This window comes from Cetorhinus maximus, chromosome 18, assembly GCF_964194155.1.
Source record: "Cetorhinus maximus chromosome 18, sCetMax3.hap1.1, whole genome shotgun sequence".
Classification (NCBI taxonomy): Eukaryota; Metazoa; Chordata; class Chondrichthyes; order Lamniformes; family Cetorhinidae; genus Cetorhinus; species Cetorhinus maximus.
In genome coordinates this window covers 44,887,367-44,913,930 of record NC_135896.1, presented here as the reverse complement: position 1 = coordinate 44,913,930, position 26,564 = coordinate 44,887,367, and the positions used below count along the sequence as shown (strand labels likewise).

At 43.9% G+C, this 26,564-nt stretch overlaps 1 protein-coding gene across 1 annotated transcript in view; it reads right to left on the bottom strand.

The window, feature by feature from the left end:
* frmd6 (FERM domain containing 6) overlaps positions 1–26,564 on the bottom strand; it is a 160,213-nt gene that overhangs the window by 78,337 nt on the left and 55,312 nt on the right. Inside the window, exons 2-3 of the mRNA XM_078562598.1 lie at positions 21,620–21,883; positions 17,706–17,796 (exon numbers count right to left, since the gene is read on the bottom strand). Coding sequence (XP_078418724.1) covers positions 17,706–17,796; positions 21,620–21,718 — 190 coding nt within the window. The 5' untranslated portion in view covers positions 21,719–21,883. The remainder of the gene's footprint in view (positions 1–17,705; positions 17,797–21,619; positions 21,884–26,564) is intronic.

Here is a 26,564-nt window from a genome sequence, read left to right as displayed (position 1 = left end):
TTCCTAAATTGCCCTAGTATCTATAAATAATACTAAATCAAAATATTGTATCTAAGTTCCTTCACTGCTGCTGGGTCAAAATCTTTGGAACTCCCTCCCCAACAGCACTGTGGCCCACGAAAGAGTAAAAAAAAAAATCAATCTGCATGTTTAACATGTGTTACGTGTGTCGTCTTGAATAGTCAATGTGCACACATCGTTTCACAGGAGTCAAATATGGTTGAATGGGACATAAGCAGGTAAGAATGATAAAAGGTCATGGAGCCCATCCAGCATGCCTCATTGTTCAATCCTCTTTGGGACCCATTCAAACTACTTTCAGCCAAACCTTGGGTTTCTACCTATATTCCTCTTCCCTATTGGTACTGTGATTATTTTTCCCTTCAACTGTTTACCTAAAGCACTTTCAGAAATAGCAAGCCACTACACTTCCATCAATTCCCTCAATCTATAGCTTTAGGAGCTAACGACTCATATATTTCCTTGTACATTCTGCAAAGTCATAATCATTTAATTCTAAAACACCAGATGCTCACATCCAAAAAACGGTGGCAGTCAATATATTTTCTGGATTTTCTGGAATGAGACTTCCCTGGCGCTCACCACAAAATTGGAGTTTTTTCTCGCCCATCACTCCAATTAATTTTGCGCCATAAATGGCTGCAAGTGTGAATGATACCAAGGCCAACGGGATATCTGGGACCTTGGTAAACAATGAGACCGATAATTTATCTTCTTAACCAACAAAACTTCAGTTTAGCAAAGCTCTGAAGTAGCAGCTTGGGCATCTAATTATTTAAACAAAGTTTATTAAAATATCACAGATTTACTGGCTGGGAAATGTCCGATTATAAGTTATTATGAACATGACACTTAAACATACAAATAAGTCAGCCATCTGTCCAGGGTTCAGATTGTTTTTTTCAATTCATGAATTTCTGGAACCAAATGCAGCTGTAGCCCACACACAAATGCTAAATATTTTATAGCAATTCACAACCAATCAAATGTGATGACCTTGGTCTCTGCTGGTCAGAAATACTTCTCGCTTTGCCAGCCAGTTTCTAGCCCATGCATTCTCAATCAACGACATTTGCATCCAGTAAATCACTTGACAATCTGTGTTTCCTTTGGTTCCTTTCTCTTCTATCATTTAATTGTATTTCCTAATGATTTTTTTTCCCTCTGTAAAGGATTTACTTCCTTTTCTGTGTTCCCCAGTTTAACTTGCATCCTGGCTGTAGCTTTATCTGGCATATGCAGAAAAATCATCATTTCTTGTTAGCTGGTTTCAAGATGGAAGGCTGTCTGAATCAGAAATGACTCCGTTAACAGAGTCCTTAATTATGCTGTGAAATAGCAGCAATAACTTTCTGTAACAAGTTTAATTTTTTTTCGGCAGTGAAAACACAAATATTTCTTGACATTCACGGGGAAGTTGATAGTTAGCTGTAGCTTTTATGGGGCCAGCAGCGGAGCCATGCAATTGTCCAGCATTTTGTGAGATTCACCAATACAGGGGAGGAGTTTTCCCTTGTCGGGTGGGATCGTCGGGAGCGGTCGGGAAGCCAACCGCCGCCCGCGTTCGGGGCTGGACCGCGATTTCGCGCTGGTGGGCCAATTAAGGCCCGCCCAGCATGAAACGTGAGCAGCAGCGCTCAGCGCTGCCTGTGCAGGGGGGATGGGGGGGAGCAGGGGAGGGGGGAGGGTGAGCGCAAACTTCACCTATGTGTGTGGGTGCGCACTTGAAAATCTCCCTGAGGCACAGAGCTGCCTCAGGGAGATGATCAGTTTTCAAAATAAGAAATAAAGATATTAAAAAAGTTATAAAACATGTCCCCTCATGTGACTCTGTCATATGAGCAGGGACATGTTATTAATTCAATTTTAAAATTCTGATTTTATTTTTATTTGCTGTTGGAAACCTCATCCCGCCCGTGGATGAGGTTTCCTAAAAAATCCAAAGGCCTTTCTGCCTTCCCACCCAACTGTAAAATTGGACGGGCAGCAAAAAACTTCTTTCAATTCACTTTTTAATGGCCTTCGTAGGCCTTTTAATTGTTGACGGGCGCGCTGCTGACTCCGGCGCGCGCCCAGCGACCGAAATATCATGCGAGTGCGTGATGACATCGGGACGCTCACCTGACACGCGTCATTTTATGCTTGGTCGGGTCAGGTGCGCAGCTGCTCGCTGAGCTAAAAATTCTCCCCATGGTGTATGTTTTCCTTGCCTTAAATTGCTGGGGGTTTTTATGCATTGATAACAGTGCACACTGTGAACTGATCATTATTTTTTCAGCAAAGTCTGGGCAAATATTTATTCTAAGGCTATGTTAATTTTTAGGAAAATGTACAGTGAGTGTACTCCTTTAGCGCTTTACATTCTAATAGGGTTCAATGATTTTTAATTTAAAACTAATCCTAAGGTTTTGCATCATACAATTTTAATTGATATCATGTTCCCTGTTTTAATATATTCTCCTTGCTCCTCTTTAACTCCTTCCCCACCATATCTCACTGTCTTGCCAAGAAGATAGGCAAATGATTAAATCCCAGAAGACCCCCAACACAACTTTAACAAATTGCCAACATGAACAGCAAGGGCTAACTTACTCTTCATTCTGTGTCTGGCCTTCCCTTGTCACTGCCTTAAGATGACGTGGCCTGAGATCAGTAGCAATGGGGAAAGCAATATTTTGCAAGTAAAACTATGGCCCAGAACTTCCAAACTCAGGGGTTCGTACCTGGGAGGTTGGCACTAGGGGACCCCCAGAAGTGCTCACGCAAGGACCGCAGAGGAATTTCCTGGGAAGTTCAAACATCCGGTGGGCAATTACCCTGTACTGGGAATCACCCGATACTCTGATTTAAATCAGAGACTTCGGATGGTTCCGACTGTCTTAGCAGAATAGTTACCCAGGAAAAGTTAGAAGAATTAAAACCAGTTCTAACTCCTCGGTATCTATATTACTGACACCACCCTCCCCCCAACCTGACTCCCCGACTCCCCTCCCAATCCCCCCCACACCACACCCACTACCCCCTCCCTTGGACTACACTCCCACCCCCCAACTACACCTCAAGCCCCCACAACCTCTCTACTCCCCATTACCACCCAACCCCCCCAACTACCCCCCACTACCTCCCCGACTACCCCCAACCCCCAAATACCTCCCATACCCCCTGGCTACCCCCATCCCAAATACCTCCACAGACCTCCCAACCCTCGACTGCCTTCCACAGCCCACTACCCCCAACTAGCCCCCTCAGGCACCACACACCCAACTACCCCCACCACCACCCACGCCCCCAAATATGCCCCACCTCATACTAGGTCCCCTAGCCCCCACAACCCTCACTACGTCCCACTCCCCCACCCCCCCGACTACTCCCCACCACCCACTACACCCCCACTTCCACCCTGCCCGACCTTGCATATAACCTCCACCCCGCAATTACCCAACCACCCCGTGTATGCCCATTCCCCACCTCGTGACTACCTCCTGCCCGCCGTACCCCACTATTCCCCCACTCTACCAACTAGCCCCACTAGCCCCTCTCCAACCTCGCGATTAACCCGCCACCCTGAGACTACCCGCCCACCCCTGACAATGCCCCCTCCCCCACCTTGCGACTGCCACCCCATCCCACAACTACCCCATCTCCCCTCCCCCAACTACCCCTCCACCCTCCAACCAGCCCTGCACTCCCAACCCCCTGACTACGTCCACACTCCCCCAAATAACTCCCCACCCCCTTTGCCCCCACATCTACCCCCTGACCTTCCACTGCACCCCCAACCCCTGACTACCCCCCACCTGACTATGCCCCGACCCCACCCCCAACTCACCCTATCCCCTCACCCACTTGCCTCTCTCCCTAGCTTGTCAAAATGGTGTTGGCCAGGTGGCATGCAGCTGAACTGCCAGACACAGGCAAAAGCAACTTTTGAAACCTGAGCACAAGGTCTGAACTGTCTAGAACCAGTTCTGAAGTAGCTGACTGCCTTGAAGACAAAGGAAATGTGATGAGTCCTTATTTGGACAGGGGGGAACGAGGTGATATTGCAAGTTTTGGAACAGAGCCAATGGAGAAGATGCCACAGATCAGGCAAGCAGGTCTAAACCAACGGGAAGAGATACAGCACAGTTTGAAGAGATACAATTCAGTATAAGACTGAAAGGATTTCGGGCGTGGAGCAGCAAGACTCCGGAGACCAACCATCGCAGAAGCAGAAGAACCTACATCAGCACCGTAGAGACGACATTGAAAGAGAGAGAGAACCGAACGCCTGGCCAGCGTCAGCACTCCTTTTCGGGTATTAGCTTTTATATTCTGTGACCACTCAGGGAGTGTCAGAGAAACCTAGTGGGTGTGCGTTTAGATCCTAGTTTTGGGTATAAAACTGTATAACCTGCTGTAAACTGCATGTCTATATTTAACCAGACGTATAAGCTATATGCAGATGATCTAACAACGTGAATAAAGTGAATTTAGAGTTAAGAGAGAATTGACTCTTCTCCTCTTTGTACTAAGCCAATAACTGTTACCGGTGACCTCCGGCAACAATGGCATTTAAACAAAGGGATATTAAGACTTACTGAAAATTGGCAGCTAGTGCCGTAAAATGGGGGCATGGTTTGGCCTCCCCCGATGCTCCAACGAGGGAAGAACTCCAGGAGCAGATATGATCCACATTTCCAATTCGCAAGTCCGGGCGAGAAATGTGGAGCTCCAGTACAGGGTAAGTAAAAAGGAGCGGTGAGGCAATCCAACGGTGATTGCCACCCCTCAGAAGATTCGGCCCATGGGTTAAACTTACCATAGATCAAGTAGAGGCTTGCGAGGGACTTTGAGATAGCAATAGAAATTATTTAAACTAGACGAGCGTACAAAGGAAAGAGGATCTCAAACAAGAATGATGGTAGGGTACAGGTAGTGAATAAGCAGAAATGAACACAGAAAATCAGGAACTCACATGAATTAGTGACTGGGTAAAAGCAAAAATAAAATAAGATATACGAATGGTAGAAGCATTAGAACTAAGATGTCAGAACTGGAGACAATCAGCTGTAACATTATGGAATTATCACGTAGTGTGTATTTCAGAAACACCCCTGATCATGGCTCATTAGGACTTCCTTCTCTCCTCTGCTTTACAATTGAAAATATATCAACTATGGCTCAGGGGGTAATGTGCTTGTTGGAAGGTTGTGGGTTCAAGTCTCACTCCAACTATCCTATGCCATCCCAATTTTTGTTGGCCAGTTGGATTGTTGGTCAGTAAGAAGTCTTTACAGTTGTATGTACTGACAAAATGCATGAACATAACATTCAGTGTTTAATGAGATTCCTTCCCAAGCGATTGCACCTTGATGTGATGAGAAGGCACACACACGTTCCTATGTTCTCAAAAACTCTGCAGGTGGGAGTATACCCCTGGTAGAATCACCCAAATGAGACACATGGAAAGGTAGGAACAAAACTATCAGTCCTCCTGATAGGAGGTTGAGAGTCAAGCCAGTGATCTGCATATGAAAAAACACCTTTTATTACAGGAGCTGCCCAGAGATAAGGGGTGGGATTTTAACTTTACCTACTTGGTTAAAATGGCCCCAATTACTTACCAGCTGGGAAGAAGCCCTGATTTAACCACATCTGTTCATCGTGGACTTTTGCTCATGTATTCTAATCAGCATTTGATCAAATCCTTGAACCCTGACAGTGACTTTAACTTGGGTCTGAATAGATGGAGGTTAGACTTGGCTCCTCTGGCATTTCCACTAGGTGAGGTCAGCATGGGAGGACCAGAAAGCTGAAGGTGTCATCGTTAAGTAATCAATTTTCCTTTGTGTGGCCAAGTGATGCAGGAGTGCCCCACAAGGAAAGTTTAGACCTCTCTCGCGCTGAACTCTTCCCCTTCATCCTCCTCACCACTATCTTCTGCAAGACCCCCTGTAATCTCTCTTCCCTCCCCAGTTAATGGAATGTTGGCAGGCAATCTTCCGTGACCAATTCTGGTTGCCGGCATCCACTGTTAAAAAACTAACTGAAACCTCTCTTATTAAAAGATTTGTTAAATATGGTGAAGATTGAAACCATTGGCTTCAGCCGGGCTCCAAACTCGGCTCCCTAGCTATTGACTCCATCCACCTCCCCGGCAACAACCCGAGATTAAGCCAGTTTGTTTGCAACCTTGGGACCAGATTTCCCCTGAGTCAGGCCAACTGCAGAGACCTTTAAAAACGGCGGACAGGACCAGGATGCAGAAGTTCAGCCCCCATTTCCGACAGTTCCCATTTTTGCTGGCTGGGGAAGGAGGCGGGGTGTGAATCACACAGCTGGGAAACCCAAACAGAGCAGGGCCATTTGGAATTGGTGCTGAGACCCTATTTTCGCTGTTACAAGAGTGTTATCCTGCAGTGCGGAATTGCTCCTGAAAGGCAGATAAGGTCTGTTTAGTTGTCATGATCTGATGTTATTTAAATCCCCAGGCCTTTAAAAATGAAAAAAAATAACACAGGTTAAAGCGGTAGAGTTAAAAGAAAAGCTGGGGCAGGATTTCCCGGCCGGCGTGCAGGGGCGGGACCCGCTCGTCGATGCGTAAAATGAGGCGGGATGACATCGAGCGAAACTCCCGACGTCACCCCGCGTCATTTCAATTTTCAGGTCGGCGGGGGCGCAGCCGAATCAGCTGTGCACCCGCCGACCTGTCAACAGCCCAGTGAGGCCATTTAAAAAGTAATTGCATGAGTTAAAGAACCTGCCCATCCAACCTTAAGGTTGGCGGGCAAGCCGGGAGCCCTGGCGGACTTCAGAAAAAGCATGAAACCTCATCCACGGGCAGGATAAAAATTCAATAAAAGTTGAATTAAAAGTGATGGACACGTCCCAACTCATGTGACAGTATCATATGAGGGTACATGTCAGGGAAATTTTATTTTTCTATCTCTAACATTTTTGAATTTGGCGCCGTTCTCCCTGAGGCAGCACTTAGCCTCAGGGAGATGAGTGCGCTCTTTCGCCGCCGCACGTCGGGAACCTAATTTCAATACTTTAGCATTTCAGATAAGCCCTGCTCGCCGGAATCATCCCCCCACGCTGGACCATCCAGGCATGATCATGCCGACGTGTTTCACAACTGTACGTAAGCAACATGCACCTGGTGAGCTGCACTTCGCTTGGAACTTCGAGCTTAGTTTGCCCACCTTGCTTCGGGCAGCACTCGCAGTCATCAGCACCAGGCTTCACAGGCAGCATCATATCACTTTTAGGGGGGGCTCACGGGCAGGTCTCTACCTACCAGTCCAGCCATAAGGCGGGGGTGGTTTTTCAATGGCTGCAGGGCTAGAGCTTGCTTGGGGAAGGGAGAGAAGTGACCTCAGGCAAGGGAAGAGGCTGCAGGGTGAGAGTTGTACTGGGGAAGGAGGGTATCCCAGGGTGTGTGTGGGAACACATGTTGATCTGTGCAAGTGGCCTCAAGATGGTGAGGGCTGAGGAGGCAGTCTCCAGAGGAGATGAGACCAGGTGGAGATGTGAGGGTACGTGTGAGAGAGTGCTTTTGAACTGGCAATGAGTGAGATGCCAGTGAATGTGTGACAGGCTTGTGAGTATAGTGTGATGAGATGGTTGCCTTACCCTGGCAGCACGGATGAGATCATTCATCCTCTTTCTGCACTGGATAGCCAACCTCTTCTGCGCAGCATTGGCACTGACCACCACTGCCACCACCTCCCAAGCTGGAGCGGTCAGACTGATGAGCCTGCTGCGGCCAGAGTGGGGGTAGAGGATGTTGCGGTGGGCCTCCATGATGTCCTGAAGGCATCGCAGGGTTGTATCACTGTATCGGGGGGCTGCATTCTTCTTGGATTTTGGGGCCATGTCTTCAAATGAGCAGTCCTGGACTGCAAGAACTGAGAACTGTACGCACGGCTGCAGTTTAAATATGGCACCCGGCATGGAAAAGCGGTGAGGTAACAGGATGGCGGGCAAATCGGAGACCGCCTGTCAACAAGACGGCGCATTTCCTGTGGCTGCATAACTAATGAGACAGGAAGGGGACAATACGGCGCAAACCCATTGCGGCCGGCGGGTAAAACGTCTTTTTTCTGCCCACTACTACATTTAGTGCAAATCTGGATGATTCTGCCCATAGCTAAGGTCATTATGAATACTTGGTTGAGCTCCTAAAGCTCAAAAAGCACTTATCTCAGTGGAGGTTGGGGTTTGTGCTTTTACATTTTGATTGACAGGTTGAAGAGGCTATTAAAGGATTAGCTGCCTTTGTTGTTGCTGAATCAAAGTTTGCTTGTTTTTACAGCAACAACAGATTGAACACTTGAGGTGATTTAAAATCTTTGAATTGGTTTCATGAATTAGAATTTTTTTCTGTATCAAGTGTGAATGAATGAGAGCTCTATTAGATTGTTAGAAGTTTTTTTTCATCTCCACTTGGCTCCTGAGATCTGCCCATAATGGTTAATGGATGAGATGACATGGGGGTGTGAGAAGCTATGGGGATAGGTTGGGGGGTATGGGAATTGGATGGGGTGGTAAGAGCTGTGAGGGGTGAGGGCTAGAGGGCCTAACAGCTTCTAAAACAACTGGGACAAAGTCTCAGAGAACTGCTGCAAGGCGTTTAACCAGCCACCTCGGCACTCACTTCCCCTGTGGCCACCTAAGATCTACTTTTGGGGTCAGTGGGCCCGGCTCTATCCTGCCCCAGACACCCTGGAACAAAAATTTAAACCAAGACAGGTCTTTCAAGTCATGAAATTCCAGAATCGAGCTATGCGCCTCAGTAGTGAAAATCCAACCTCAGTGTCACATTTGATCCTGAGATAAGCTTCCACCTCATATTCATGCCATCACCAAGGCCACCTATTTCCACCTCCATAACATCACCCAACTTCAGTCCTGTCTCAGGTCATCTGCTGCTGAAACCCTCGTTTATGCCTTCGTTACCACTGGACACACTCCTGGTCTCCCACATTCTACCCTCTGTAAGCTTGAGGTCATCCAAAACTCTGCTGTCCATGTCTTAACTCGCAGCATGTCTCTTTCCCCTCTCACCCCTATGCTCACTGACCTACATTGGCTCCCTGTCGAGCAACGTCTTGACTTTAAAATTCTCATCCTTGCTTTCCAAAGCCCCCATGCCTTTGTCCCTCCCATCTCTGTCATCTCCTCCAGTCCCATAACTCTCTGAGATATCTGTGCTCCTCTAACTATAATCACTCCACCAATGGTGGTCATGCCTTCAGTTGTCTAGGCCCCAAGTTCTGGAATACCCTCCCTGCCACTCTCTGCCTCTGTACCTCTCTTTCCTCCTTTATGATACCCCTTAAAGCCTACCTCTTTGATCAAACTTTTGATCATCTGACTTAATATCTCCTCATTGACTCAGTGTCATACTTTGTTTCAAAATGATCCTGTGAAACGCCTTGGGATGTTTCTTCATATTAAAGGCGTTATATAAATATGTTGTTATTGTACCTTTTAACAGTCAAAATCCCCATTGCAGGCATCCTGTAACATTCACAGAGTGTTAGTTTGCATTTTTAGCATTAGAGTGATCTGGTCAGTGTCATTCATTTTGAAGCTTTCTACCTCCCATATGGTCAATGTTTTTTACCACCCAGGTGTCCCTGCATACAGGGCCACAGCAGCTCTTTACTGGCCACTCTACCTTTTCTTATCATGCTATTTTTAATTTGTCTAAGTGATACATGAGATAAACCACTTCTTCTACTGCCACATGTCCAAAGCAAGATATTTATTTAATTCAGTTTGGGTATCTTTTTACCCTACATCCAGCAGATTGTGGTTCTCTACAGTTAATGTTCTAGCTACAGGTTGTAATAGGTTTATCGTGGGCACGATTTTTGAGTGGTTTGGCGGGCGCAGTGGGCAGGCCTGGGAGATGCTTGGAAAAGAGCCGCTGCCTGCGATCAGCCCCCGACCGCGATTTCACACTGGCTAGCCAATATTGATGATAAAAATTCTGCCCAAACATTTTTATTTTTTAAAATTAACATCGGAAACTTCAATTCATATCGGAAACCTCATCCCGCCCTTGGATAATGTTTCCTCAAAAATCGAAGGCCATCTGGCCGATTCACCCGCCCGCCAACCGTAATGTTGGACGGGCAGCAAAAAATCCAGGTTAACAACGACATTAATGGCCTTAATAGGCCTCTGAATTGTCAGCGGGCGCGCTGCCGACTCTCATGCGTAACCCGCTGACCGAAATATCGCGTGAGTGCGCGATGATGTCAGGACGCTTGCCTAACGTCATCGCGCTCTATTTCATGCTCGGGCATGTCGGGCGCGCGCCCACCTGACGGCCTGAAAATCCTGCCCCTGGGGTGTCAAGGTGGTCACAAAAGACAATGCTCATCTTGGTCTGGCATTGTTAATGACCAGCAAATGTACAAGAAGTAGAGGCTGTGGCCTGCTTGGGAAACAGTAACCACAACACAATAGCTTCAACGCAATCTGGGAATCAGAAACACCCAAGACCAGGAACCTGGTGTATAAATTTAGAAGGGCTAATTTTGATGAAAAGAGGGAACAAATAGATTGGGGAAGATTGTTCATGACGGTTCAATAGTCAGGACGGAGAAACACCTTTAAAGGTGTAACGTGAGCATGTAGGACAAAAGCATTCTCAAAAACAACAAAATGGCCTGTAAAAATCCTGGAGGGAGAAAGTCAAAACGGTTCACGGGATCAAAACAAGAAAATGCGGTAACAGTTGAAAACGATGATAAGAGGGGCAAGGAGAGAACTGGAAAAAGGCATAGCAGCTGCGGTTAAGCATAATAATAAAACTTCTTCAATAGCACAACAGCAAGAGGGCAGCCAGAGAAGAGCTAGAAACCATGCAGGGACAAATGGACCTGAAACTAAGGATGAGAATAAAATCGTAAATATTTTGAATAACAACTTTCTGCATGTATCCGCATGGGAAGAATTGTGAAACATGCCCTCTCCAAACAAAGATATCACAAATAACATCAATGACTTCACCCTATGAGTTAAAAGCTCTAGACAGAGATAGGTGATGTTTATAAAAACAAAAAACAGCGGATGCTGGAAATCCAAAACAAAAACAGAATTACCTGGAAAAACTCAGCAGGTCTGGCAGCATCGGCGGAAAAGAAAAGAGTTGACGTTTCGAGTCCTCATGACCCTTCAACAGAACTGAGTAAAATTAGGAGAGTGGTGAAATATAAGCTGGTTTAAGGTGGAGGGGGGGGGTGGGGGGAGAGAAGTTGGGGGTGGGTGGTGGTGGTTGTAGAGACAAGCAAGCAGTGATAGGAGCAGGTAATCAAAAGATGTCAAAGACAAAAGAACGAAGAGGTGTTGAAGGTGGTGATATTATCTAAGAGAATGTGCTAATTAAGAATGGATGGCAGGACACACAAGGTACAGCTCTCGTGGGGTGGGGTGGAAAGACTAACAGGGCATAAAAGGTATAAATTTAAAAATAATGGAAATAGGTGGGAAAAGAAAAATCTATTTAAATTATTGGAAAAAACAAAAGGGATGGGGGAAGAAACGGAAAGGAGGTGGGGATGGAGGAGGGAGTTCAAGATCTAAAGTTGTTGAATTCAATATTCAGTCCGGAAGGCTGTAAAGTACCCACCTCCAATATTCTCCATCCACCTGGACCCCTCCCTCTGGATTCTTACCTTCTCTTGATCTTTTCATTGAGAACTGTCGGCGTGACATTAGTCGTCTCAATTTCTCTGCTCCTCTCACCCATTCTAATCTGTCTCTCTCTGAACTTACTGCACTCCGTTCTCTCAGGTCCAACCCTAACATTGTCATCAAACCCGCTGACAAGGGTGGTGCTGTTGTTGTCTGGCGCACTGACCTCTACCCCGCAGAGGCTGAGCGTCAACTCGCAGACACTTCCTCCTACCTCTCCCTGGACCATGACCCCACCACTGAACATCAAGCCATTGTTTCCAGGGCTGTTACTGACCTCATCTCCTCTGGAGATCTTCCTTCCACAGCTTCCAACCTGATAGTTGCCCAACCTCGGACGGCCCGCTTCTACCTCCTACCCAAAATCCACAAACAGGACTGTCCCGGCAGACCGATCGTGTCAGCCTGTTCCTGCCCCACAGAACTCATTTCTCGTTATCTTGACTCCCGTCTCTCTCCCCTTGTCCAGTCCCTTCCCACCTACATCCGTGATTCCTCTGGCACCTTACGTCACATCAACAATTTCCAGTTCCCTGGCCCCAACCACCTCCTCTTCACCATGGATGTCCAATCCCTTTACACCTCCATCCCTCACCAGGATGGTCTGATGGTCCTTAGCTTCCTCCTCAAACAGAGGCCCGAACAATCCCCATCCACCACTACTCTCCTCTGTCTGGCTGAACTTGTTCTCACACTGAACAATTTCTCCTTTAACTCCTCTCACTTCCTCCAAATAAAAGGTGTGGCTATGGGTACCCGCATGGGCCCCAGCTATGCCTGTCTCTTTACGGGGTATGTGGAACATTCCTTGTTCCAGTCCTACTCCGGCCCCCTCCCACAACTCTTTCTCCGGTACATCAATGATTACTTCGGTGCTGCTGCATGCTCTCGTCAGGACCTGGAAAAATTTATTAATTTTGCTTCCAATCTCCACCCCTCCATCATTTTCACATGGTCCATCTCTGACACTTCCCTTCCCTTCCTTGACCTCTCTGTCTCAAATTCTGGTGATAGACTGTCCACCAATATCCATTACAAGCCTACTGACTCCCACAGCTACCTCGGCTACAGCTCCTCACACCCCGCATCCTTTATGGACTCCATCCCATTCTCTCAGTTCCTTCACCTCCGTCACATCTGTTCTGATGATGCTACCTTCAAAAACAGTTCCTCTGACATGTCCTCCTTCTTCCTTAACCGAGGTTTTCCACCCACGGTCGTTGACAGGGCCCTCAACCGTGTCCGGCCCATCTCCCGCGCATCCGCCCTCACACCCTCATCTTGAACTCCCTCGTCCACCCCCACCCCCTTTCCGTTTCTTCCCCCTCCCTTTTGTTTTTTCCAATAATTTATATAGATTTTTCTTTTCCCACATATTTCCATTATTTTTAAATTTATACCTTTTATGCCCTGTTAGTCTTATTTCACCCCACCCCCACTAGAGCTGTACCTTGCGTGTCCTGCCATCCATTCTTAATTAGCACATTCTCTTAGATAATATCACCACCTTCAACACCTCTTTGTTCTTTTGTCTGCTCCTATCACTGCTTGCTTGTCCCTACAACCACCCCCCCTCCCACTTCTCTCCCCCCACCCCACCCCCCCACCCCACCTTAAACCAGCTTATATTTCACCCCTCTCCTAATTTTACTCAGTTCTGTTGAAGGGTCATGAGGACTCGAAACGTCAACTTTATTCTTCTCCGCCGATGCTGCTAGACCTGCTGAGTTTCTCTAGGTGATGTTTATCCTAGTGTGCAGATGGAGACTAGGAAGGAGATTTGTGAAACGCTAACAAGCAGTGTGAGGGAATCAATAGATAGTAGGGAGGCACCAATAGCCTAATCTGGTGGCCATATACCAACACAGTGACAAAACAAACAAGGCCACCATAAATCCATCAGTTTCACCTCTATTCCATGTAAAATAATGGAATTGATCATCAGGAGTAAGTGAAGATCATCTGTACAACAATAAGCTAATTATCAGCAGTCAACATAAGCTCAAATCTTCCAGTCTCCAGATCGTTGGAGACTGGGAGTACAACAGAAGATGCGTGTCAGCACCCTGTGGAAGCTCTAACACATGGACCGACTTGGGAATTGCCTGGGAAGTTTAAACTTTCAACAGGCAATTCCCCTGCAGCCCAGGAGTCTACGCAAATGTCTCTATCTCTGAGTTAGAGTCGGAGACTTGGGACAGATCCACACCTCTTGCCTGGCTAGTTACCCGGGAAATGTTAGACAGTTTAAAACCTGATCTAACACCTGGGTAACACTACAACCAGTCCCCAATCATCTCCCCACAACAACCCAACCCAACTATCCCCTCCAACCCGACTACCCCCCTAACCTGACCCAACAACCCCCAACTACCCCCCAACACAAATTGATGGCCCCAGACTACCCAAATACCCCCGACCCAAACTGACTAACCCAGACATACTACTCCCTAACCATCCAATGCCCCCAACCTGACCCGAGTACCCCCCTACCTATCCACTTATCCACATCACCCATTCACTAACCCACACTCAAAGACTGGACCTTTAAACTTACCATGCGGCAGCTGGTGCTGTAAAACGGTGTGTCCTATCTTCCCCTACTCTACTCCGCTCAGATAGAATTCCCTGGCAGATGCTGAGACAGCCAGGATCAGAAGATCCCAGAAGAAATGCTCAGCAGCGTCGGGCTGGGAGAATCTTCACGAGCAGTGGCAATCTGCACAGCATTGCCGATGCTCAGAAGATTCAGGCCATAGATTCAGAAGCAAAAATACTGCCTCAGCAATCTTCTCCATTTCTTTGAGAAAGTGACAAGTGGAGTGTGGAACTCTTGCTACTTTTTTTTATTCGTTCATGGGATGTGGGCATTGCTGGCTAGGCCAGCATGCCCATCCCTAATTGCCCTTGAGAAGGTGGTGGTGTGCTGCCTTCTTGAACCCGCTGCAGTCCATGTGTTGTAAGAACACCCACAGTGCTGTTAGGAAGGGAGTGTGACCCAGTGACAGTGAAGGAACTGCAATATAATTCCAAGTCAGGATGAAGTTTGGCTTGGAGGAGAATTTGCAGATAGTGGTGTCCCAATGCATCTGCTGCCTTCTAGGTGATAGAGGTCATGGGTTTTGAAGGTACTGTTGAAGGAGCCTTGGTGAGTTACTGCAGTGTATCTTGTATATGGTACACACTGCTGCCATTGTGTATCGGTGGTGGAGGGAAAGCATGTTGAAGGTGATGGATGGGGTGCCAATCAAGTGGGCTCTACCTTGGTGTACCTTGGCATCTAAATGGCCCAAACAAAAGGATAATATTTAAACTCAAAGCTATGAGTAGTTAGAGTGACCCATGGAATGGGTAAGCAACTAGCTGATGGGGAGGAGCAACCAGCACTTGTTAAAGGAATTAATATGGGGGCTGGTGATTGAGGGGAGTACAGAGTTGGATGCCCCAGGGTTTGGTGTTTGCACCCTGATTAAAACTCAACTTCCTAACCACATTTTTGGCCTCCCCTCCTAATATTTACATATTTGGTTTGGCATTGATTGAAGCACCTTGAAACATTTTTCAGCCTGTTAAAGAAGCATCTGAAGGGTGATTCAAACTTCTTCACATTGCAACTCAGCTGCTCATGGCCTCACCAAATCTGCTAACACATGAAAAAGAGCTTTCATTTTTTTCAGTTTTTATAAAAAGATTTTTTGTGACTTTCCGCACTTGATTATCACTCTCCCTGGTTAACTGTCCGAGACTCAACAACGATGGTTCAGACCTTTGGTGTCATGTTTGACCCAAAGATGAGGTTAGACCACACATCCATGCCATCATTCAGGCAGTCAATTTCCACCTCCATAATATCGCACCTCCCCTCAGCTCATCTGCTACTGAAACCCTCATCCATGCCTTTGTTACCTCTAGGCTTGACTCTCCTGGCCAACCCCCAAAGTTCTACCCTTCATAAACCTTGGGCCAACTAAAAATCTATTGCCATGTCCTAACTTGTGCTAAGCCCCATTCATCCATCACTCCTATGCTCATTGACCTACACTGGCTCTTGGTTAAGCAACATATCGATTTTACAATGTTCATTCTAATCTCCACCAGTCCCACAACCCTTCAAGGTACCTGAAATCCTATTATTCTACACTTTTAATCATGCTATCATTGCAGCCGTGCCTTCAGCTTTCAAGGCCCTACGCTCTGGAATTCCTTCCCTAAACCTCTCTGCCTTTCTCCCCTCTTTCTCCACCTTTAAGATGTTCCTGAAAACCTCTCTCTTTGACCAAGCTTTTAGTCGTCAGGTTTGGTGTCAAATTTTCTTTTATAATATATTTGTGAAAGACCTTGGAACATTTTATTATGTTAAAGGCTCTCTCTCTCTCTCTATATATATATATATATATATATATATATATAAAAATACATTAATTTTTTTTTCAAATGTCATTATTGGTTTTATTTGCACTTATTTTCTTCTTTCCTTAATCTATTTAATGTTTAATTTGCCTTTTTAACAGTTACTGCGCTTCAGAGTAATTCATTTTATGGCAAAATGCTGAGAATTCTGAGTGCTATACAGTGCTACAGAAATGCGAATTGTTCTTCCTTATTCTGCCTTGGATCAACGATGACAGAAAAATCTGGACTAACAATAGGTCATTAATGAACTTGGCAAGTTCAAAGAGTGCCAAATTCATGACTGCCATGAATTTTAAATTGCTTAGATTCCTTTCTAATCAAAGAAAGGAATGGAGACTTTTAATCCTGAGCTCAAAATGGTTCCACTCAATAATAGCCCGTGATTGATGGGAAATTGTTAAGGATGTTTGGATGTTCACAGATCTGATTTTCCCACTGATCAGAACGTGTGAATTATATCAACGTCCCATTCCTGCTCAAGAGGCTTTATTTATCTTATGTTTCTGCAATTTCTGTCTGCAGTATACTTGAAACATCATTTCATAAAGTCTGTCTACCTGGGCAGAGTGCAAAGAGGTAAATGAGATGGATGGACTCTCATGTCCCCATGAGTCCACCTGATTTTCTTCCACTGAAGTTAATGGACAGAACACCATTGGTCCCAATTATGATGTGTGAACTTGCTCACCTGATTTTCCTCTTTTCACTGCCTAAGCTCAGCACCCAGGCCACAATGACAAAGATCCACCTGCACGGTTATGTAAAAATTCAAAATTGCTACAGCAGCTCTCTTTAACTCTAATAAACATCTAAGTACATGTATGTGCACTTGTCATTGAAACTGATGTATAGTGTAAAAGCGGTACAGCATGTGGATTTTAGCTGGATTTTGTGGTCAGCAGTAAAGTAACAGCGCTTGCTGCTGCCCTCAAAGAAAGCTGCTCCAGTAAAGTCTGTGGTGTGGTTTTCCCCTTTCCTGACAACAGTTTAAATCTGCCGCCAAGCCAAGGGGATCTGCAGGTGTGCAGCAGTGCAGTCTGCAAGCAGAGTAAGCAGCCAATCACATTGGAGTATTCTCACAGACTACTAAAAGTGCTGAATCCCTTCAATTTTAATTTAAATTTAAATATTTCAGATATTAAAATAAATGATTGGATTAAGTAGAAAAACTAAAGAGCTTGAAGATACAAACACACGCCCACAATTTTCAACACTTAAATCCAAACTCCAGTAAGTCTAAGACCGATCTCAAGGCAGGGAAATGACCAAATTTCTTTCCCCCTTTTTGTTTTGTGGGTTTACTTTCCTACTTGGTTTTCTTCCCTGATATCCAGCCATATTTATATTTTTACTAAAGAATTCTGTGATGCCTAAACTATGCCACATTGTAGTAGAGCAGAAGGGAAAAGCTTAGGCATGATAAAATATAATGAATAGATCACATTCAAAATAAAAGGTGTGATTATGAATAAAACTCTTGCAGGACTCTACATGATTCCAATAAAGCGGATATATTGCAGATGATGACGTTTTACCTCATTGTTGTGGAATTATAATCAGTGTCCAGTCTCACTTACTTTGTATGACACTGAGCCCAAAAAGATGACAGTCTTTCAGCCTTAGAAGGTCGCAGACTTGAATGAATAATTCTTGGCACAAAGCTTTTACCTACAAAACAGAAACATTATGATTTTTTTGATGGTATGTAGCAAAGGCAGATTCCAATATTGAGATTCTCTGCCTCCACAGGAATTGAAACTCTGAAACCTAGCAAGCAATATCTTACCAGGTTTTTAGATAAAAATGCTAAAAAGAAGCCACTTCAATTGCTCACTACATACTGCAATTGCGAGCTCACTTTCACAGCTGCAATAATATTCTCTGCTCAACGGAGGACACAAAGTGGAAATTATGCCAATTTTCAGAGCAATTTAGTTCATAGATTGAGCTTTTTTCTATTGATATTATAAATAATTTTAGACTGTAGAAAGATGTATTAAAAATGTCAATATTTACAATATAATATTAAATGAAGCCAGTTAACATGGATATTTTTCGGGCTGGAGGAATGTTTGCTGTGGATTGGGACCCTTGCTTTTCCTGATATATATTAATGATCTAGATTTTGGTGTGCAGGGGACAATTTCAAAGTTTGCAGATGATACGAAATTTGAAAGCATTGTAAACTGTGGGAGGACATAGGCAAGTTGGTGGAGTGGGTAGATATGTGGCAATTAAAGTCCAATGCAGAAAATGTGAGATGATGCATTTTGATAGGAAGAACATAAAATAAGGGGTACAATTCTTAAGGAGGGTACAGGAGCAGAGAGACCTGGGTGTATATGTGCAGAGATCACTGAAGATGGCGGGACAGGTGGAGAGAGCAGATAATAAAGCATACACTATCCTGGGCTTTATTAATAGGGACATTGAGTACAAGAGCAAGGAGGTTATGCTGAGCATATATAAGACACTAATTAGACCTCAGCTGGAATATTGTGTACAGTTCTGGGCACCATATTATAGGAAGGATGTGAACGCATTGGACAAAGTGCAGAAGAGGTTCACAAGAATGGTCCCAGGGATGAGAAACTTCAGTTATGAAGATAGATTGGAGAGGTTGGGACTGTTCTCCTTGGAGAGCAGAAGGGTAAAGGAGATTTGATAGAGGCGTTCAAAATCATGCGATGGATGGATAGTGTAGATGGGGCACAGATTTAAAGTGATTTTCAAAAGAAACAAATGTGATGTGAGAAGAAACTTTTTCACACAGCGAGTGGTTTGGGTCTAGAATGAACTGCCTTGAAGTGTGGTGGAGGCAGATTCAATTGAGGCATTCCAGAGGGCATTAGACGATTATGTAAATAGAAACAATGTGCAAGGGAACTGGGAAAAGGCAGGAGAATGGCACGGAGGCATAATGCTCATTTAGAGGGCCGGTGCAGACATGATGGGCCGAATGGCCTCCTTCTGCACTGGAACAATTCTCTGACTCTGTGAACATAAACGTGGTAAGATGGTAATGAAGAGAATCTTCAGCTGTTTGCAGTACTTGCCAAAATATTAAGGCCAGTTAGAAATGTCACATTGTTCAAAAATGTGTCAGCTTGTCTCAAGTACAAAGATGCTTCTAATTGGTAGAGGTGTATGCAAACAATGGATGTGCGCTTAGTCACAAATGGACTTGTCTTTGCATTTTTGCTCATGGTAGGAATTATCCTCCCATTCATGTTTGGGTCAAAGATGAGCATTCAAAGACTATTGAAAGGGTTTGGAAGGCTAATGCACACAACCTGATCTGGCAGTTTCTTCCCTGCACACAGGAGGAATGGATCGATGCAGTATATGGATTAAAGGAGCTATTCTCTCAGTTTTTAGAACGTAACTTTAAAAACTAAGGAAAATTTCTAGCTAAATGGACTCCTGTCCTCAAGTGGATTGTATCTCATTTGCAAAACAAAGAAAAATATGCACATGCACAATGCTGTGCATTGATAAGGCCAGATCCTGGTTGCTCCCATTCATTACAGAAAGTAAAATAAACTTAAGTACCAGGGAACCTGAAGTGACTGTCAGTCTCCATTTCAGTGATACTCCCTTTCCTCTGAGCCCACTGATTAGCTTCTTAGTCCCCACAATAAAAGAGCAAGGAAATTAGGAATGAGTAAAAATCTAATTGTGCACTTGCCTGGGATCTGAAACTAATTGCACAAGTGAACTATTTTAGCAAGGTTTCTTTCAATAAACATTCTGGGAACAGAAGAGGAGAAGGAATATTTGGAACAGCAGTTCAACATGCTGAATGTTGTAATGAGGAAAATAATGATCTGCTCTGTCCAATTTGTGTTGTAGTAAGATTCCAAATTGTGTGTGTGATTACTTGTTTCTGTAACAAGGTTTTTGTTTGCAAAGATCCTTCGAGCATTTAGGCTAAGTCTTTAGAACTATAGGGCAGAATTTTTAGCTCGACAGGCGGGCGAGCGCCCGACCCAACCGAGCGTAAAATGACAGGCGATGACGTTGAGTGAGCGTCCCGACGTCATCACGCACTCATGCGATATTTCGGTCGGCAGGCGCACACCGGAGTCAGCAGCGCGCCCGTCGACAATTAAAAGGCCTACAAAGGCCATTAAAAAGGTAATTAAAAGAAATTTTTTGCTGCCCAGCCAACATTACAGTTGGCGGCAGGCAGAAAGGACAAGTGGCCTTTGCATTTTTTTGGAAACCTCATCCACAAGTGCGATGAGGTTTCCATCAGCGAATAAAAATAGAATAAAAATTTTGAAATTTAATTAATAACATGTCCCTGCTCATGTGACAGAGTCACATGATTGGCCCGCCAGCGTGAAATCACGGTCCTGCCCGTTCACAGGCGACTTCCAGACCGCCTTCGCCGAGACTGTCCGACAAGGGCAAAATTCTGCCTATAGTGTTTGCTGCCCAGGAAACCATTCAGCCTATTGCATTTCTTCTGGCTTTTGTTAGAACAATCCAAAACTGATTCCACTCCTCTGGGCTCTTGTCACAACCCTGTACCTTCATCTATTTCAAACTTCAATACATAAAATTCTAACCCTTTGATCATTGACAATTACCAAAGCTGTTCAAAAGCCCTGCGCAACAACTGAAAAAGGCTTGGATAGCTTAAGACATAATAAACAAACACAAACTGTGTTAGCAACAGTTTACATAAGACTTATATCAGTACCCGTCTGATTGTGCCGCATATTTAATTAACATTGAAATTGGTTTTTGGCGTAGTATCTCAACATGTTGCCATCCAATGTGTTTTGCTAAAGTGTATCAGGACTTGGGCTTGCACCTTTGAAGTCTTTACAAAGTAAGCTTTTGACTTCAGCTATGGAAACATCAAATGGTGGGTAGCTGCATTTTAGAGATAGGGAGGGAAATAATTTGAAGGCCCTAGTTACTTCATCTGCAGTCATGTACTTTCCAGTAGCTTATTCAAGAATCAGATTGGAAGATAAAAATAAAGAGGTTGCCCAACAACATTTCTTGCCAGGCAATGATGCATCAATATAAAAAGAAACGAAACAAAACACATTAAAATGGATTTTGAAATGTGCCTTCTTTTCTAAACAATAAGTTAAATGGCAGTAAGGCCACCTCATCATTTTTCATAGTAAACCTCAGCTTTTTGATTTAACATTTGCTATATTACCTTACACGTGTTATATTATGCCTATGTCTGTTACTGTAACATCAGTCATGATTTTCTGCAGTTTTTAATATTGAATGTATTTAAAATTAAAATTCAATCATGCACAAAATCACAATTTGGAATAAACTACTTGTTATTTTTATTTTGATGACATTTAAGAATATAATAGGTAACATAAAAATGGGAGAACTACACCTTGTGATGACAGTACTGTGGAGGCATCATTTTTAATGTTGAAGAAACCACCAGAAGTGCAGTTAATCATTTAAGAAAGCAAAATCAATAGAGAGATAAATGGGCAAAACCTACGTTCACAATAATGTTAAGAGCTTCATCATTTGGAAGGAAGACACAAACACTCCGGCGGTCCTGCATCACTTTGTTGTTCTGAAAGGTGAACTTGCTCATCACGCCAAGTAGGCTGTAGGAAGTTTCTCCCAGGTACCCCAGGGTTCTTTCAAATTACCAGCCAGACCATTGAGCTGTAGTGAACTACAGTAACTTGCAAATCCTCTTCATCACACACTGCCAAGAGGTAGGGCAGCTCTGGATGTGTCATAACACTCACTGCAGCTAGATAGGAGGGAAAAGTGATACGTTAGTCAGATGAAGGAAGCCAGTCAAACTCTACACTTTAATTAGAATATTTCTTGGGCAAGCTTAGACACAACTTTTGACTTAAATGGAAAGGTGAGTTAGCTGATTGCTAGTGACAGCTGAGGTTTGAATGCCAATATTCATCCTTTTAAGACTAGTCTTAAAAATAATTACACAACATGTAGAAAAATCTATTACACTATGAATACACAAGCATGCTTTAATAAATCATCAGAAAATTGAATCATGTCTGAATTTCTAAAATTTACGATTGGAACAGGAAACGTTATGGATCTCCTTAGAGAATGGCACATAAACAAAGCACGTAGAAGCAAAGGTTTCTCGTAAACAGTAGGCACTTGGATCAAATGAATTGATTTCCCTTGAGGGGAAAAGTCTTCACAAAACCTCACAGCTGCCTTTAGACAAATGTTTTCAAAGCGTAAACATCCTTTAAAAAGAATTACCCAGTCAAATTACCCAGTCAGCAAGCTCAGCAATTAAAAGGCACAGAACTCAAGATCTGACTACTGACATTTGAAAAGTGTGTTTGCAGACCAGAAACTGAACACAACACCTCACGCACTAGAACGAGAAACTGTCCCTTTAGGAGTTCCTTGTGACAAACAATCAAAAAAGTTCATTTTTAACAAGGTATTAATTTCATGCAACAAGTCAATGACATTTGATTAAGGAAGAAGAAAATAGTTTCATTTTCACCCTGGTACACAAAGTACATGAATCACAAGATGTAAATGAGCATTGCTCCCATATTATCAAATGGTTTTTATATTAATGCAGGAATTTCCAACTACTTATATGATAGAACAATTCAACCACCCTATGAAATCGTTGTAACCCTGACAAGCTGACACATCTTTGTGAAGTTTGCAGACAAATACAAGCACATAGCAAAGCAGCCAAATTAATCTTTTATGTCAATTTTCCGAAGTGCTAAGATATAGTAATCCAAATATTAGAAAGCAAAACTCTCTCACAGCTTCAACTAAAATACCAATGTAAAGAAACCAGTCAAAAAATTGGTAGCACTTTATTTCTGTGGTATCTGGCATGGATTTAAAATGCCTTGAATGAAATAAGCTTCTTACCGTTAATATGATCTTAAAAATGACAAATGGACAATTTTAGCAACTTGTCACATTGTATCAATAATCAATATGAATCACATGCGAGGGATAACTAAACAGCAGTTTACTCCTATGAAAGCTCCTATGAAAATGTCTCACAAAAGCATAAATTCACTGGAAAAATGTATAGAAACTGCAATGTTACAGCACAGCCTGAAACATGTAGTCCTCTCATCTACCATGTTAAGGCAGTGGATGTTATTTGTAAGGCAGTGAATTTGCAAACTCTCTTCCGAAGGCTGAAAGAAACAGTGACTCCTTTACCAAGTTCACAAACTGGCAGTTTGCAATAACATTAGGGTAGAACAATTCCTTCATTTCTAATTTCCATTTACAAAGGTGGCCACGTGCATGCTTATTTTAGCACAAGTGAACCTCTGCTGAATCACACAGGGCAACTGACTCACAATGCAGCACTACACCATACACTGCAATCCCATTTTATAATCTAGTTTGGGAAAGACAACAACTGATAACAAGACTGGCTCTACCAGTTCTGACTAAGGTAGAAACTGTAACTTAGGAAATATTTGCTTAATGCAGGGATTTCATTACCGTAATATTTGAGTTAAACCTCACACCTGTTTAGAAATCATTCACCTCGTTTTATGATTTGCATTTTGACCAAAGCAATGGTTCTTCAGTGTATAAAATACACATTTATATTTAGAAAATGTTAGTAGAGATTTTGCATCAATCAAATTTATTGGACAGCAGTTTATCCTTTTAAAATCAGTAGAAGTTAAACCTCTCTTGTGCACACCTCTTATAGATTAAGCACATTAATGTGCTTTCTTAAAATCTGTGAGTTGATAACGACTGATAAGTGATGTTTCTGCATGTATACATCCAAATTATCCTGCTTATGTTTAAACTTGTTGCATTATCAGCTGTATCATCCAAGTGGAGCAAGACTCAGCCAAGCCAACCGGAATCAAGGAGTGCTTTCAGTTTTAATTAAGAAAATTAAAGCAGAGCTGTGATCCACTGAACTGTCACATACTGTACTGATACATGTCATAAAGATAACTGTAAATTTAGTAGTGCTTGCCAATCAGCCCCTGTCATCCGTTCTTAAAATGATTAGTTGGCATGAACCTGGCAACAAGTATTTTGAGATCGCAAAGTTCTACTGCTGTGACATTATAAATGGGGAGTGGTGCCCTCAAGGATAACTTACGGGAGCAGAAATTCACAATGTCACGACAGAAGAAACGTTACCCAAACTATAGGGCAGAATTTTTAGGTCGGCGTGGGGGTGCACGCCCGACCCGATCGGACGCAAAATCGTGCATGATGACGTTGGGCGAGTGTCCCAACGTCATGTCCCAACGTCATGTCACGCTCGTGTGATATTTCGGTTGGCGGGCATGCACGAGTGTCAGAAGCGCGCCCGCCGACAATTGAGAAGACAATTAAAGTTGGTTTGGTTCCGATTGTCCCCACGTTTTCATGGTCAGTACAACCTTACAGTTGTTGGACGGGCGAATCTGCCAGGCGGACTTTGCATTTTTGATGAAACCTCATCCAAGGGCGGGATGAGGTTTCCGTTATTAAATTTTAAAAAATGTATGGGCAGAATTTTCATGATTTATATGTTCAGGTGACTGATTCTGTTTCGTGGACATTTCTTTCCGGATTTTAAAATATTTATTTAATTGTTTTGAAGTCTTCAGCTCCCCGAGGCAGCTCTCTGCCTTCAGGGAGCTTTCATCCCGCACTCCCCCACGCCTGTGCTTATGTCAGTGCCCTCCCTCCTCCCGTCCCCACCCCGGCAGCGCTGAGCATTTCAGCGCGCGCTTCACACTGTATGGCCGGTTATTGGCCAGCCAGTGTGAAATCGTGGTCGGGGGCCAATCGCAGGCGGCAGTCCATACCCTGGCTACTCCCAGGACCGCCGATTGCACCCGCACGCCAACCAGTTTGTGAACAATCTCGTGTCCTATTTAAAGTCAAGATGAGCTTTCAACCACATATCCACGCCATCACCCAGATGACCTATTTCCACCTCTGCAGCATTGCCCGACTCTGCCCCTGCCTCAGCTCTTTTGCTGCTGAGGCCCTCATTTATGCCTTTGTTACCTCCAGACTTGGCTATTCCAATGTATTCCTGGCTGACCTCCTACATTCTATCCTCCGTAAACCTGAGTTCATCCAAAACTCTGTTGCTCGCGTCCTAACTTGCACCAAATGTTGTTCACCCATCAAGCTTGTGCTTGTTGACCTACACAGACCCCGGTTAAACAACACTTCGATTTTTAAACATCTCATCCATGTGACCAAATCCCTCCATGGCCTTGCTCTCCCTATCTCTGAATTCTCCTCCAGCCTTACAACCTTCAGATATCTGTAATCCTCTAATTCTGGCTTCTTACACCACCCTTGACTTTAATCACTCTGCCATTGGCGGTCACACTTCCAGCTGCCTAAGCTCCCTCCCTAAACCTCTCATCTCACTTTCCTCCTTTATGACACTCCTTAAAACCTACTTCTTTGACCAAGCTTTTGGTTATCTGCCCAAATAATTCCCTATGTGGTTCAGTGTCATATTTTGTTTTATAATGTTTCAGTAAGGTGCCTTCTGACCTTTTATTACATTAAAGGGCACTATATAAATACAATTTGTTGCTGGGAATAACTCAAGTTTTCTTAAAGCATAAGTGAATCTCCCGTGCATTATGTGGCACTTGCATAACTAACACTTTTCTTTTATAGCATCCTTAATTCACATGCACTTAACTATCAAGGCCATTTACACCTAAACCATTTCCAATCTTCCAAAGTCATGAAACCCGAGAGAATCACCAGAAATATTCATTGCCCATGTCCTAGGATGAACTGATTGGTAAAATTTCATAAGGACAAAGGATCCCTACAATAGTTAAGTCAAAAACCAGGAGATTTACTCACAGTCATGAATCCAGCATAACACTCATGGATTGAAGTTGGTGTAGTGTTAATGTGTTACTCAGTAAATGTCCTTGGTGTGCCTTCAAAGTGCATAATATGGCTAGATTTTCCACCCATTGACTATGCATGGGCAAAAGTCCAGCCCTACCATTTATTAAATATATATTCAGTATGTGGAACATCACCAGTCTTTATCTTTATGACATTAGCAGGCTGTCCAGTTCATTGGATCATTCCTATGGCCTCCAGAATGAGATGTGAATGGAGATACAGTTACATCTAACACTGTTTCATTTAGGACTGGGATGAGGAGGAACTTCTTCACTCAGAGGGTGATAAATCTTTGGAATCCCCTACCCCAGAGGACTGCAAATGCTCAGTCATTGAGTATGTTTAAGGCAGAGATTGATAGATCAAGGGATAGGGGAATAGTGAGGAAAAATGACAATGAGGTAGGAGTTCAGCCATGATCTAATTGAATGGTGGAGATGGGTTAAGGGGCCGAATGGCCTACTCCTGCTCCTATTTCCTATACTCATCACAGTGGTACTGTAAAAAGTTGGTAAATTCTGGGAACAATTTTGGGCTATATGTTTGGT